Genomic DNA, 14928 nt, shown 5'->3' on the forward strand with positions numbered 1-14928 from the left:
CGTGATAGGGTTGGTGTAGCTCCTGTGACAGACAAAATTAGAGAAAGCCGTTTTAGATGGTTTGTTCATATTAAACGTCGACCATTAGATGGTCTGATTAGGAGAGTAGATGTTTTAAATTCGACTAGTGTTAAGAAAGGCAGAGGTAGACCTAGGAAGACTTGGGCTTATTGTATTAAAAATGATCTTAATTTACTAGAACTAAATGAAAATATGACACTAAATAGGACGCAATGGAGAAAAAGGATTCATGTAGCTGACCCCACGTAGTGGGATTAAGGCTTTGTTGTTGTTGTTGTTGTTGTTGTTGTTTGATGGAGAGTACAGAGAAAGCAAGGAGGATCTACAAATGATTTTTATTGATTTAGAAAATGCTTACAATAAGGTTATAAGAGAAGTTCTTTGGAGGGTTCTAGAAGTTCTGGAGAAGAAAGGTTTTGATATGACATATATTCTAGTCATTAGAGATATGTATACTAGGGCTATTACTTATGTTTAAAGAGGCGGATTGAACAAGTATTTTTCCTATTTTTGTTGATTTAGATTAGAGATCAGCTTTAAGCCCATATCATTTTGCTTTAGTTATGGATACTCTTACTGGACATTTATAGGAGGATGTACCTTGGTGTATGATGTACCTTGGGGATGTACCTTGGTGTATGCTTTTCGCTGATAATATCTTTCTTGCAGATAAGAATAGAGAAAGAGTTCAGGAAAAAAATGAATTATGAAGGTCTACATTGGAGTCTAAAGGCCTTTGTTGGATACTCTTACTGGACATTTAGTGGAATGTAATTTTAGTTGCAGCAGCTCTAGCGGCAAAGTGTAATTATGGGTGATCAAATCATTAAATGGTGTGAACGTTTTAGATATTTCGGGTTTATTGTTCACAACGATGGTAATGTTAATGGGGATGTTATTAGTAGAATTCAAGTTGGTTGATTGAAGTATAGGAATGCATCAAACTTATTTTGTGTTAGAAAAATATTGCTTAGACTTAAAACAAAAATTTTATAAGATGATGGTAAGACATGTAATAATTTATGATGCAGAATGTTGGCCTTTAAAAGAGAAGTATAAAACAAATTTAAAGTGTTGCTGAAATGAGAATGCTTAGGTGGATGAGTGGCTTGACAGTTAGAGACAAAATGCGAAATGAGTCCATTCGTGATAGGGTTGGTGGAGCTCTTGTGGCTGCCAAGATTATGGAGAGTTGTCTTAGATGGTTTGGTCACATTAAACGTCGACCATTTGATGATCCGGTTAGGTCACAATGGAGAAAAAAAGATACATGTGGCTGAACCCATTTAGCGGGATAAAGGCTTGTTGCTGTATCAACAAATGTTAACATTGAAAAAAGAAAGATTAGTAAAATTTTGTTTGCATCAAGATAAAGTTTTATTTTCTAAGTGCAGCACTCTCTCGCTAAGGTTTTAACTCGAGACAAAATTTAAAAATAAGTTCAAGAAAGTGATATTGGCTAGGCTTTCCGATGTAGCTCATTAATTAAATCACATGCTAGCAATATAAAATTATAAGAAATAAATTTTCTATCCAAACAATAAATATGAATTTCATGTATCATAAGAAATCTCAAATTTATTTGAGGTGCATACAGGCATTTGGAGCAAATCAACAAGAAGAAAACTCTGCCTTATTGTCCAATAATTCTGAATAGGTTTGATCCTTCCAAATTTCTATGATATCAAATGTGATATTGGTAGGAATCATTTTGGTTAGATTTATAATTATAATTAATGTTGGTTTATAATTTAATATGTAATAATGTGCTCTGAAGTTAATTGTGAAAGATTGAGGGCTTTAAAATGGTGCAGTGAAAAGAATGCTAAGAATAGCCCAAGTGTGGCTACTACAGGCTCATTTGGAAGATTAGTTTGCAAAATAGGTCTTAAATAAGGTAAATAACTAGAAATGAATGTGGAGAGTATGCTTAGGAAATAAATTTACGTACCAGGGTCAATAGTAGACATTTGTGATGTTTAAATGTAATTCAAAGAGTAGATAACGAGAATAGATCCTAGCATTCTCTAGTTTGCCTAAAAGCTATTTTGAGGTGTTCAGAATTGTTATGAAATTTTGGTTACTAGTTTGTTGGTTCTAGGGAAGCTTATGAAGTAGAAATAGGCATGAAATGTTCAGAGTCCCAATTGTAGGATTTTTAAAAGTGTGAACCAATGTGAAATGTCCCTTAAACTTAGGGACTTGTTTATAATTTGTACTATAAACATGAATTATATGTTGATACAATTTTTTCTTTGCCCACTTTGCCAACTTGGGAGATCTTTGGAACCTTATATTTGAAGTGGAGTGCCTGTTTTTGGACTTGCTCAAAATTTTGACATTCTTGGACTATTGGCTGTTTTTTTTTTTAATTTACCGTCCATGTTCATCTTGTCGACCTGATTGGTAGCATTATTTATCCCTGGATTTTACCATTTTTGCTCTTAAATAAGGAGCCTGCCGTTTTTTATTTTTAATTATTGTCTTTACGGACTTATGGAGTGCAATATTGGGGGGAGTAATTAATGGAAAAAAATAATATTTGGATTGTTTTGGATCTAAGTTGATACTTTGCATCTTGACACTATCAACAGTTTACTTTTGTTGCGGATTTTATACCATTTATATGAGTTAATCTCTTGATTTTCTTTTTTAACTCTATTGGTAGTTCAAAGATGCCATGACGACTCCTAGCGGTCGTTATAAATTGCTGGACTCTCTGGAGGTGATTGTGAAGGGAACTAAACATGTAGGTTACAACTTTTATTTTAAAATTTAGTGTTTCTATGTAAATTGTTACGCATTTGTTTTGTCCTTTAAATAATGTGCATCCCTGAAGTTATTTTTTCTGGAGATAATATATATTTGTTTCTCTATTTATGTTTAATTGGAACACCATATGCTTCTTTACGCGGTGCTACCTGAGAGCTGAACCGGCTGGGCCACTTGGATTGGTTCAACCAAGGGTTTACTAGGGCCGCCAGCTCCTATTTTAGGTTGCCGCCTAAGGGGAGGGGCCTCTCTCTCCCAGTTATCTATTATATATATTCGTTATTTTCTATTCTAGGGTTAGTTTTTATTGAGATTTCTGTTTGGCTGGCTGCAAACGTCCCTTTTTCTGTTATAGGGCTGTATCCAAAGACGATTGGCGCTCCGACAATATCCTGCTCCGAGGTGGTGATTACCTCCGAATTCTGTCCTCCCCTGCAAAGTCCCTCTCGCTGTTGTTGTCGTCGTATCGGCTGCAGTTCACCTCAAAGACAGCAGTTCTGCTGTCTAGTACAGCCCCAAACCCACTACCTACACGGAACCTTCCTCCTGTTTTCCCAGCTGCATCCCCAACCTTCCAGGTTAATCTCCCTCCCACCAGCACCTGCCTTCCCAACTTAAACCACCTTTTACTGCTGCTGCCTGGCACCCTCTTCTTTCACCTGCCGCTCAACACTCCAGCCGCATCAACACTCTGCCGACTTCTGTTATCTCACGAGAGTCCCTATACACCAGCCCAACCCCATTTCCACCCACTACCTTTCTGTCCGCTGCCGCCAGGCCCCTCCACCTTGTCTGTTGTCGTCGCAAACCCTCTTCCACCCTCCCAGCTGCTGCCGCAACACCTTTCAATCATCTTGCTGGGGCCGCTGTCTCCCACTAGTTAGCCCACCTGCTGTTCAACCACCATCCAACACCGTCGCCCAAGGATGCCATTTATGTGTGTTATCGTTTTTTTCTTACTTTGAAGAGTCGTCATTGTATCCTATTTGAATTTCAACAATAATATTTATATTTCTAATATGATTTGTTGTATGGTGATGTTGCTTGTGATGTTTCTTCATCAAAATATTCTGTTGCAAAACGGTCTATATTTTCTGATATTTTGTGGAACTTCATGCAAACAACAAATAAAAAGATAGGATGCAATTGATGGTGCTAGTAAAGTATCCCGACACTTGATATTTTGTGTAAAAGTTCTAAACTAAAATTGAATAACACCTTAATGCCTATGATATTATTTGTTAGAATGCCAAACGATTTTTCTATGAAAGTTAATCAATTATGTGAGGTGCAGTTAATGATTGATGGAAAATATTTTGATACACAATTGATTTTAATATCTTTAGTGGAATTTGAGGTAATTTTAGGTATGGATTGGTTGTCTAAAAACTCACTATGGACCGCAATAAAAAAATTGTCAAAGTAAATGTACCTGAGGAGACATAAGTCAAATTTGTGGTGATAGAGGGTTGACATCCATGATAATTTCCTGTTTTAAAGCTTTCAATTTGCTGAATCGTGGAAATCAAGATTTTTTTTTTGCTCAGGTAACATTTTTCTAAGGAATTAAATTCTAAACCCTAAACCCTAAACCCGAAACTGTAATCCAGTGGTAAGAGAATATTCATAAGTGTTTCTTAACGATTTATCGTGAAGGGTTTACATTTTGCATTAAATAATAAAAATGTTACAAAATGATGACACTAAAGGCCCAAAAAAACCCAGAAAACTATGCCCCGCCTCTTGGAAATTTACAATACGTGCTATTCTCCTGTAAGACCAAAAAGAGGATGATCAAAAGAATTTACATGATGTAAAAGAAAATCACTAGTTAAAGCCTTTTTTGCACACGTATGTGCTGCTATATTGCCATTCCTGTCTAAATGAAGGAACAAAATTTGCTTAAATCGAAGCAAGAAACCAATGTTTTGATTATTTGAAAGTTGGAGTTGCCACATCTTCTTGCTCATCACATCTTTGAAAAGATTGAGATCATTAGAATTATCTCCTTCAATGATAACACCCTTGCCTTCAAACATCCATTCCTCAAGCAGAGCCTGGACGGATGATATTCATTTCCACATATAGGAGCCATCCCATTGTGTGAGCTTGTGTCCTGCCTCAGTAGAAAGATTGCCATCCGTTGTAACAACAATTGGTTCTATTGTATGTGAAGTATGAATTATCTCCTATGCACTGGAAACTTTCTAAAGATGAGGAGTTGCAAGGCTCTCTTGATTATCGGTCCGAACATTGTCCTTTGTATGTCAGGATCCTTCAGTATTGTTTCCAATAAGGTTTGAAGTTGTAGGTTGCCCAGTAGAGCTACCCGACAACACCTCAATCACATAAACAAAAATAATATTGTCAGGTGGGGGGTCTCCAGGGGCAATTGAATCAGACACCAACTTCTGTCTCTTGGTAATTTACTCTATAGGTGGAGCAGATGTGTCTAGAGCAGTGGGGTTAGACACATCCTTATATATTTGAGCTTTAGATTTCAAGTTAGGGTGAAGCCTGTGACATTTGTCAAAGGTATGCTCAAACATCTTACAGTGAGTACAATAAAAGGGTCTATGTTTCATGAAAATTTGTTGCCAATATCCATTAGGTGTTGTGCCCAGCCAGACTTCTGTAATGTCATGTAAAGTGATATCTCTTTCCACAAGTATTCTGGCAACAAAAGGTCTGGTTAGATTGAATGTGGGTAGATCTAACTTCATAGAATCCCCAAGTATGACTCTAATAGAGTAGAGAACCTGATGATTAAATAGATGTAGTTTGAGACCGACTAAACTAAACCATACTGGTATGGTGGGAGGTTCATGGTTTGGTTCAAATTCAGGAGATCACTTGAGTATCATCATTGGTTTTCCTGCAATGTTAAGATATTTTTTAGAGAAAATCAAAGTGTAGTCTTCAGTCATGGTTAACTGAATCAACACATCTCCCATCAAGAAGTCTCACTTTCCACTTGACTACTAGTTTGAGATCATCAAAACTCTTTCTGATAAAGAGCGAACTTGTATTTCTCAGTCAATGTTGAAATTTCTAAATCAGAGAAAAAAAATCACTACTTTCTCACTCTTCCTGCTCGCCTTCTTAACTAAAAGACAGTCAGGTGTACCATCACAACATTCTTTATAACTTGACGGGAAGACACCAGCCGACTCCTCCAGATGGTTACCAAGCACACGAGCGAAAGAGGCTTTGCCGGGTTCAACCGACGCACCCATCGAAACAGGGGAAGATAACCACTCCGATGGATGTAGACAGATGCACAGACAAACACAAACGAGAAGCTGCCGAAGCCGAAGACGCATGATGCCTTAGAAGCCAGGCCTGACGAACGCGAGCCCTTTTCGGGATGACGAAGCACGAGCAGCTGAAGACCACACACGGTGACAATGGTGAATCAGACAGAAGAGACGAAAACGATGAAAGATGAGAAGAGCGTGATCGACGAAAAGATGCAGTGGAGCAGAAATCAGGGTTCGCCATAAAGGCGAAACCCTAGCAGAGCGTGATCGACGAAGACATTTATATATATAAATATATGGGGCTTAGGGTGGCGTCTTTCCGCTCTGCTCGAGTTCCGCCGCATGGCGAACCCTAGCGTCTTTGGGCTTCTGCTTCTGCTTCCATTCGCGTTTGTGTTCGCATAACGTCTGACGGCAGTAATTGCGGTCGACTCCCCCGTCTCGTCTTCGACAGCCGCTCGACAGCTTCTTCGTCTGCGACAGAGTCGCTGCCGCTGCGTCTCGTCTACTACAGAGTCGTCGAGCCACGTCTCCTGCGACAGAGCCGCTTGACAGCTTGCGACAAACAGAGCCGCTCTTTTGCTGCGTCTCGTCTGCGAAAGATAGAACTTCTTCGTTTGCGACAGACAGAGCTTCTCCTGCTCGACTCTGCCATAGGTGTGACAGAGCCGCTTGACACTTGTGAAGCTTCTCACTGTGCTGCAGGTTGGCACTGACTGCGGTAATGGCCTCAGGGCTTTCCTACACCGCCACCCTCACCGGTGATAACCCTGCCAAACCCTCCTATGCTACATTGGTTCACAAACGCAGCTCCCCTTTTTACCTCGCAGATAGTGTGGTATTTCCGCAGGTTTACCATGATTATGTTGTAGGAAATGGTGATTGCAATCTCATAAAAAAATAGAGAAAAAGGCGGGTAAATCAACAATTTTCTTTTATGATGCTGAAATTTCAACTCGTGCTGCAAAATACAAATTTACACTGGTTGAAAAGTTCCAATTAGGTTGCCCTAAGTTCGAGATCATCAGGAAGATTTTTGAAGACTTCAAACTGATTGGGGATTGACAGGTGGGTCATTTCGACGGAAGACATGTTATGATATAGCTGAGCACAGAAGATGATTACACGAGGATTTTCTCAAAGAAATTCATCACAATTGAGGGCAAACATATGAAATTGCTCAAATGGACTCCCAATTTTGATCTCAGTCAATTGCACCTATCTGGTTCTCATTACTTGAACTCAAGCTTCATTTCTTTGATCTACCTATCTTATATGCAATTAGGACTATCCTTGAAAAATTTTTGCAGGTAGATTTACCTACAGTTCATTTCTCAAGACCCTCTATTGCAAGGATTTTGATTGACAGAGATATTACACTACCAGATGTAAGAAGTCTGGTTTGGCTCTGCTCACAAAACAATGGTTATTGGCAAAAATCATTATGAAACAAAAACCATACTACTGCAAGCACTGCAACATGTTTGGACACCCACAGGAGAAATGTTTCAAATTGCACCCACAGTTGAGAACCACTAGTCAAAAGCAGGAACACACTGTTAGCGCACCCCATGTGCCTGAACGCACTCTTAGCAAACCTGATGACAACCAACCTGAGGAGGGAAACACTACATGACAGAAGTTGGTGTTTGACCCTGGGATCCTTTCTCCTAACCATACTACAATGGATAATATTCAAACTGAAAATCTGGATAGTCCCGCAGCTCCTATTCAGGAAGCATCAGGTGCAGAGGTAACAATTCACACTTCACATACACTGGAACCTATCGCGGTGGCAACGACTGTTTTTTCTCCTACTGCAGTTCTAACATCAAATCAAATCGAGGATCATATGCGCCAATCTTCACATGAAGAATGGCAGGTTTACACTTCTTGGCGGAAGAAGCCTGAGAGCTCACTCTATCTTGGAAAGATGGATGATACTTTGGTGACTCCTAACAATGGCACAAATCTTTAAAGCTTGTTATCTGATTCCGTTCCTAAAACTAGAGGAATAGACAAGACTAAACCGACTCATCCCTAGCTACTGTTTTCTGCATGTTTTAAATTTGTTTTTTAATTTTATTTGAGTGAGTCTATCAGTACCTTTTGGTACCTTTTGTTGGAGTTTTTATGTACTTGTATTGTATGAGTAGGGTGCTTCTTTAGGCTCTTCTTATACAACCTTTATGTATTCTTTTATATTTCAATAAAATCAGCAGTTGGCTTTAAATAAATAAATAAATAAATAAATAAATATATCCCTTCCTCTTGTTAGTGGCTACTCACTCTTCTTTTCTTTCCTTTTCTGAACTTTATCTTTTCTTCAAATTGTTAAGAGTCTTGTAATTATTATAATTATTGGCTGATAAGTACTGCAATTTCTGATTTTGAAATGAAATATTTTGGTGAAAAAGTGTTCTTATTTATTTGGTGCTTAATGGCATTAAATATGCCTTTTTTAGGTGAGAATAGGTAATTATCTTTATTTTCTTTAAGCTATTGACTATAACCTGTAGCATCCACTCTAGATTGTTTGCATCTTTTCCTTCTCTTCTTAAGAATCCTTCTAAACCATTAAGCTCGTAACTAAAATCTCTTAAACTTTTATAAACACTCTTTTTATAGCTATCGGCCAAATTACGGACCCTCATGTTTGGACTTTTTCCTTCAATTCGAAATCCTTTTAAACTCCACGACTTTGTACTACTTTAGATCATAAGTTAACTTCTAAGCTAATCTATCACCATGATCTTTAGTCATTTATCTTTTCCTCCTCTTAAAATAACCCTGTAGAATCCACTTTAGACTCTTTACGTCTCTTGCTCCTCTTCATAAGCACCCCTCTAAACCATTAAGCCCATAACTAAAATCTCTTAAACTATTATAAACATTTTTTTAATAGCTATCAGCCAAATTACAGAACACTCGTGCTTAGTCTTTTTTCCTGCAATTCAAAATCCTCTTAAACTTTACAAATCTGTTCTACTTTAGATCCTAAGGCAACTAACATCTAAGCTAACCTATCACCATGATTTTTAGTCATCTATCTTACTTAAAATCTATTCTTCAAAGAAATCTTCCAAATCAGCCCAAATTAACCCTATTTGGGCTTGTTGACCTTCTTTCCACATAAATCCTATAAATGTTTTTACTTTTCTTCCATAAACTTTAGAATTTATCTTCAGACATTAGACTATAGACTCATCTGTTAATCTTAATAAATGGCTACTCACCACCATCACTTACAATAAGATTACAATAAGATTAATCAAGTATACAACTATCACTAATTTACTAGTACAATAATCAGAAAGCCATAAGGAGATACAACGCTAGCTCTAGCTATGCTGATCAATCAAGATACTTATACCTTAGAAACGAAGGAGATTGCAAAAAGCTTTGGAATGATCTAACCTATGAAGAGGTTTAAGGTATTTGATGGCAATGCAATATGTAATTGAAGTTTCCCCTAAAAACATTATTTTGCTGTAGGGATCTTTTTCCTTATAAGTTCTTGTTGAACACACACTCTCGATAAGTAAATCTCTTGCAGCAGTAAGCACATACAAAATACTATAACAAATCAAGGGCATACTTTTCATTCAATAATCATCTATCTTCACTGGAAGCAAATGTTATTATATATAATTGTGAAGAAGGTAACCAACAAGCTATATTGGGTGGTTTCACCTTGGTATAGGAAATGGAATGTTTTTGAACTTTTTGTGATGTTTGAAGTGTTATATGTGCATTCATGATGATTATAGGGCCAAAGTCATAAAGGAGAGTGGTTGTCAAGGAAGATGATTTCATTCCAAAGATTTTTATTGAAGTATCCCCCCCCCTCTCTCTCTCTATTTTTTCTTAAAAGCCCAAGGGCTGATTTTATTGAAATAGAAAAGATACATAAAGGTTGTATGAGAGGGCCCAATAGAGACACCCTACCCATACGATACCAAGTACAATACTACCCCAACAGAAAGATACAGATAGACTCAAAAAAATAAATATGCAGAAAATAAGTAGCTAGAGACGAGTAGTTTAGTCCCGCCTCTTCCTCTAGTTTTAGGAGCGGAGCCAGGTTAGTCTTAGTGGAGCCAGTTTAGTCCTGCCTCTCTCTCTCTCTCTCTCTCTCTCTATATATATATATATAGATAGATAGATAGATAGATAGATGCATGCGTGCACACACACACCTATATATACCATTTGTTTGTTTATTTAATAATGATGATGATGATAATTTTATTATTATTATTATTTTTTAAATTTTAAATAATATTGTTCTATTTGCTTTAATGTTATCTTGCTTGTTTTCTCTTGCCTCTTCTTGTGCATGTTGGTTTATTATTTTGCAGCTTCAAGGAAAGTAAATGGATCCATGATAGGTTGAGATTCATCGGAGTATAGTTTGACCTTTTCAAGGGTCGACTCAAAGTATAGTTTGACCTTTTCAAGAGTGGACTAGGTTAATTTGTTGTAATTATGGGTTGATTGAGTTTTATACTTGTTTCTTGTGCTTTGAGATCAACATGCTTATTTTTCTTATTGTTTGTTGTGCCTCTTTGGGCAATCCTATGAAGGTCCTGCTGAGAGGCAATGATTTTAGACCTGAGTTAAACATATCTTTGAAATGATTTTTTGTATTTAATTCAATTTTTTATTCTTTGTTATATATTTTTTGGTGTTGTACTGACCTTTTGTAGTATTATTGCAAACTCATGTATGCTTAGGGTGCCATATTGAGTGTACCTCTGGCAATATGATTTCTTCAACGAGATTTTTTATTTTGCCATGAATTTCTCTATAAGTATCAGCTATCCTATTTTTTTTTATTGTTATTATAGTTTTGTGTAGTTTAGTTTTCTCTTTATTTTCATCTATGATTTATGATTTATTTATGCTAGCGTGATTTATGATTTATTTGTGTTCTGTTCTCTTTTTTTTTTCTTTCATTGTGATGCTCTTCTTCTTGTTTACATTGCAGAAGTTAGAAAAGGCAAAGCTGGATCTTTCTGCTGAGCAGAGAGTGTGCGATTCTCTGAAGGAAAAACATATCACTGCAGTAGCAGAGCAAAAGAATTTCTCTTCTCTTCTGAAAACTTTCCAGGTAAATATTGTATGAAGGATAATGAGTTGTTTACTTAAAAGAAAAGAAAAGGAGGAGCACCTTACCATGTTTCAATGCATAGACATACCATTGTTGGAAATCTCTTTTCGTGCTCTCTATCCACTCTAATTGCAAGGGCACTGGAAATCTCAAGTGGTCCAGTCCACTTCTACAATGGCAGGACATATGAGTTATTCCATCAGTCGAAATTTGGCTGTTTCCTCGTATATATACCTGACTGAACATCTTTATTTTTATGGAATGAATTTCTTTTCGGTTCTGGATTAATTTGGGTGTAATTTTAGTTGTTTTTGCCCATAATCTCCTAATAGTAAGTTCATTTTGATTGCAACCATGCTAACAATTGAAGATTTATCTTTCACCATATGAAGATATCTTGTAGAAAAGTGCCAATTCACATGCTTGATTAGGAAGGAATTTATTTTATTTCCTCAGAATATCTTTCACTAATTTTGTTTTGTTTTATTAGATATTTTCTATTTTTTGGGATTTCTATTTTGTTTCCTATTTTGTGGACTGGCGTGCAAGTCACTTATATATAGGCGTAGGTGTAATTCAATTTGCAAGAAATAAATTTCTTTCCCAAAATTCTATATGGTATCAGAGTCATGGTGCCTCTCCTTTTGCAAGCCTTACTGCGTGAGAAAGCCGCAACCATCTATTCCTTTTGAATAGAACGCCTTCTCGCATCTCCTCGACTCCACTCGACTTGCTAAAGGAAGCAAACACGTTGCTGCTTCACACTTTTTTTCGCAAGTCTCGTGAGTCTTGCAACATAATCTCCTCTTGCTCGCATATCTTGTATGCAAGCATTTGGAAGAAAAGCAGCCAAGCCAAAAGCTCTTCCCTTGATCTCTCCATCAACCTCTGCGTACCCGAGTTGTAGAGCATTTCTTTTGTTCGACCTCTTCGTATCCTGGTTGCACACAAACGCTCTGTCTGAATTATGTACTTCGTTTCTTTCGTTTTAATTCCACAGTTCTTGCTATCAAAATCAAACTCGTGGAAATTGAAGAGGAGAATAGTTCTTCCTTAGTTTGACTTCCATAGTTCCTCCTCTTAGTTCCATAAAGCCACGAAGAACTCGGTCCCTGCGTGTAATAAACTATTTTGAGAAATTAGGTAAAAAAAATTTTTGACGACTTAAAATGTACCTCAAATTTCGCATTCTTCATATTTCAACTGAAATAGTTTTATAAAATTGTACACGTCAAATCAATCAATTCAATATTTAACAGTATTACTAAATTATGAATGAAATGAGAGATAAAATTTATAAGAAAGTTATCAAGCTCTATATCATAAGCAATTATGTGATCTTAAATTTGAAAATCATATAAACTGAGAAATGCAAAAATAAAAATGAATACTTGTCATTCTCACTATTAGGAGTAGAATAGTTTCTCTATATCTTAATGTTTTATATGGTCCACCATTTTCTATTGGGGATGATAAAGAGAAGCAAGAAGGATGGCCTGAGAACAGGGTTTATTACTCTTTTTACTGTAATGTCAACTATTTTGCTATTATAGTGAAGGACAGCTTTGGCGCTATAATGTCATTATGTCACAACTTCTAATTTTTTTTCCCCTGTTGTTTTGCAGGATGCGTGCACAGAATATGAGAGGCTTCGACAGTTAGCAACCACGTAACTTTTTTTTTCCCCACATAGTTTTCTTTTCTTTATCCTGTTGTTTAATAAGTAACAATTGTTTGTTTTATTCATTCGAGCAATTCTTTTTTGTTGTATATTTTTTTTAATTTTTAAACAAATATTATCTTAAATTTGTGCACGCAAGCGAGTACACTAATCTTGAACTCGTGTTTTTTGTTGTGGAAGCGGGATGTCACGGACTAAAAGTCCCACATCGGCTAGGTGTAGGGCTGAAAAGCAGTATGTAGGGCTGAAAAAGTATTTAAGTCCTGGGCTGCCCGCCACCCCTAAGAGCTCTTTTAGAAAGTGACAGGAGCTGCCAATTATCAGGCCGAGTGTGCTGAATTTTTTTTTTCCTTTTGGGAGACTAAATCGAAGCTCAATGCAAATTGAAAAAAACATTTCTGAAAACAATAAAATTAAAAAAAAAAGAAAAAGAAAGAACTGACAACAGAAGGTCAGTACAGAGAAAGCAAATCACAAATTGATGAATGCTTTAGAACAAAAATGCAGGAACAAAAAATCTTCCAAAAATATACATCAGCAAACCCGAACCAAAAAAAAAAAAAAAAAAAAAAGAAGAGCAACTGAAATGGCTATTAAAATTAAGTCATTTTATGTGGTTTTGTTAAGTAGATTTAAATTTACCAAAACAAAACACATACAATTAAAACACTAATGAATATGAGAAAAATCAAGATATAATTAATTGTAGGTAGTTATTTATAATTATTCAAACATAATGATAAATTCTTTCAACTATATAATGCCTTAAATAATTATTCCAGCAAGAGTATTTTGCTGTAAATTCAGTTTACAATTAGGGGGTGTTTGGCTGCAGGCTGGATGTAACATTAGTAGGATTTAGTAAATCCGGATTTAACATGAATTGAAGGCAAAATTTGGATCTTAAATCTAATTTTTATAAATCTATGAAACCTGCATTTTTGTTTGTTTGGATTGATTTAATAAATCAATGCCATAAAACCTGTTGATAGGGGGCTACCAAACCCCCCCTTAATAATTGCTGAATAACCATTTTCCATGACTATAGAATAAGGTATATATATTAAACCACCATTCAAAATACCTGATCATAAACATGCAAATACTTTGCTTCAAGTTATATTCTGCAAACATAAACCATTAAACCATTTGAAGATTATATAATTTTGCCTCAAGAGAAGAAAAGCAATATTTACAATTCGAATAGATTTTGTCCTCATCATCAGTATTAAGTAGTACATATTTTCCTATGTCAATCAGGAAAGTCATGTAAAGCCACAAAGAGAACCAAAAGTCATCTAAATTAATCTCACAGATTAACCATCAGATTGAGTATAACAGTGAAAAGATAATCACCCCTCACCCAACTTATCCTCAAGAGTGCTATCATTAATCCATGGGTGAATAAAAAAGAAGAAATTTTCTTATATGTTACCCAAGTAGAAAGCTTTATATACATACCCTCTTATATATTTAAAATGGTTTAAAAAGAGAGGCATTTGCATACATACCGAACAATTTTTCTGTATTTACATATTTATCATCTAAACCGACAGATTTACATGCAGACCACCTAAATTTTTAGCATCAAATCAAAAATACTACAATCACTATCTTTTTAAAGTGAAATACATCTTTTCATCCATAAGTTTATACTATGGAAGTGTTATAAGTGTAGATATGAAACTTTGGGTATTTGATATGCAAGTACATTCAAATTGTGTGGCATGATTTTAAATTTCCCTTAAAAAATTATGACTACTACCCTTCTCCATAGCAACAATTCCTCGATGATAAATATGATGAGATAAAACAGATGGGGCTGCATTTATATGAAAGATTCACATGCAGACCACTTAATTCCTATGTATGTACATATTTAACTTCTAAACTTTGATTTTTACGTACATACTACCTTATATATGAATGAAAATGTGTAATTCAGTATTTCACTTTTTAAATTTGAAAATGGTATCTTGGATGTGATATAAAAGATTTGAGTAGTATAAATGTAAAAAATGGAGTTAGATATGTAAATCCATAGGAAAGGGGTGGTATGTATGTGAATGCCTCTATTTATA

General features: G+C 35.9%; 1 protein-coding gene across 8 annotated transcripts in view; it reads left to right on the forward strand.

The window, feature by feature from the left end:
• LOC110023113 (coiled-coil domain-containing protein 93) overlaps window positions 1–13079 on the forward strand; it is a 68342-nt gene extending 55263 nt beyond the window's left edge. For 6 of the 8 annotated variants that reach the window (XM_020722357.1, XM_020722353.1, XM_020722358.1 and 3 more), the window contains 3 exons: window positions 2690–2770; window positions 11044–11166; window positions 12792–13079. In XM_020722357.1, coding sequence (XP_020578016.1) covers window positions 2690–2770; window positions 11044–11166; window positions 12792–12839 — 252 coding nt within the window. In that variant the 3' untranslated portion in view covers window positions 12840–13079. Of the gene's footprint in view, window positions 1–2689; window positions 2771–3148; window positions 3698–11043; window positions 11167–12791 lie in introns of those variants that run through there. The other 2 variants (XM_020722355.1, XM_020722354.1) reach the window with 2 other exon arrangements.
• Window positions 13080–14928: the final 1849 nt, after the last annotated feature.

Source organism: Phalaenopsis equestris, unplaced genomic scaffold, assembly GCF_001263595.1.
Source record: "Phalaenopsis equestris unplaced genomic scaffold, ASM126359v1 Scaffold000210, whole genome shotgun sequence".
NCBI classification, from domain to species: Eukaryota; Viridiplantae; Streptophyta; class Magnoliopsida; order Asparagales; family Orchidaceae; genus Phalaenopsis; species Phalaenopsis equestris.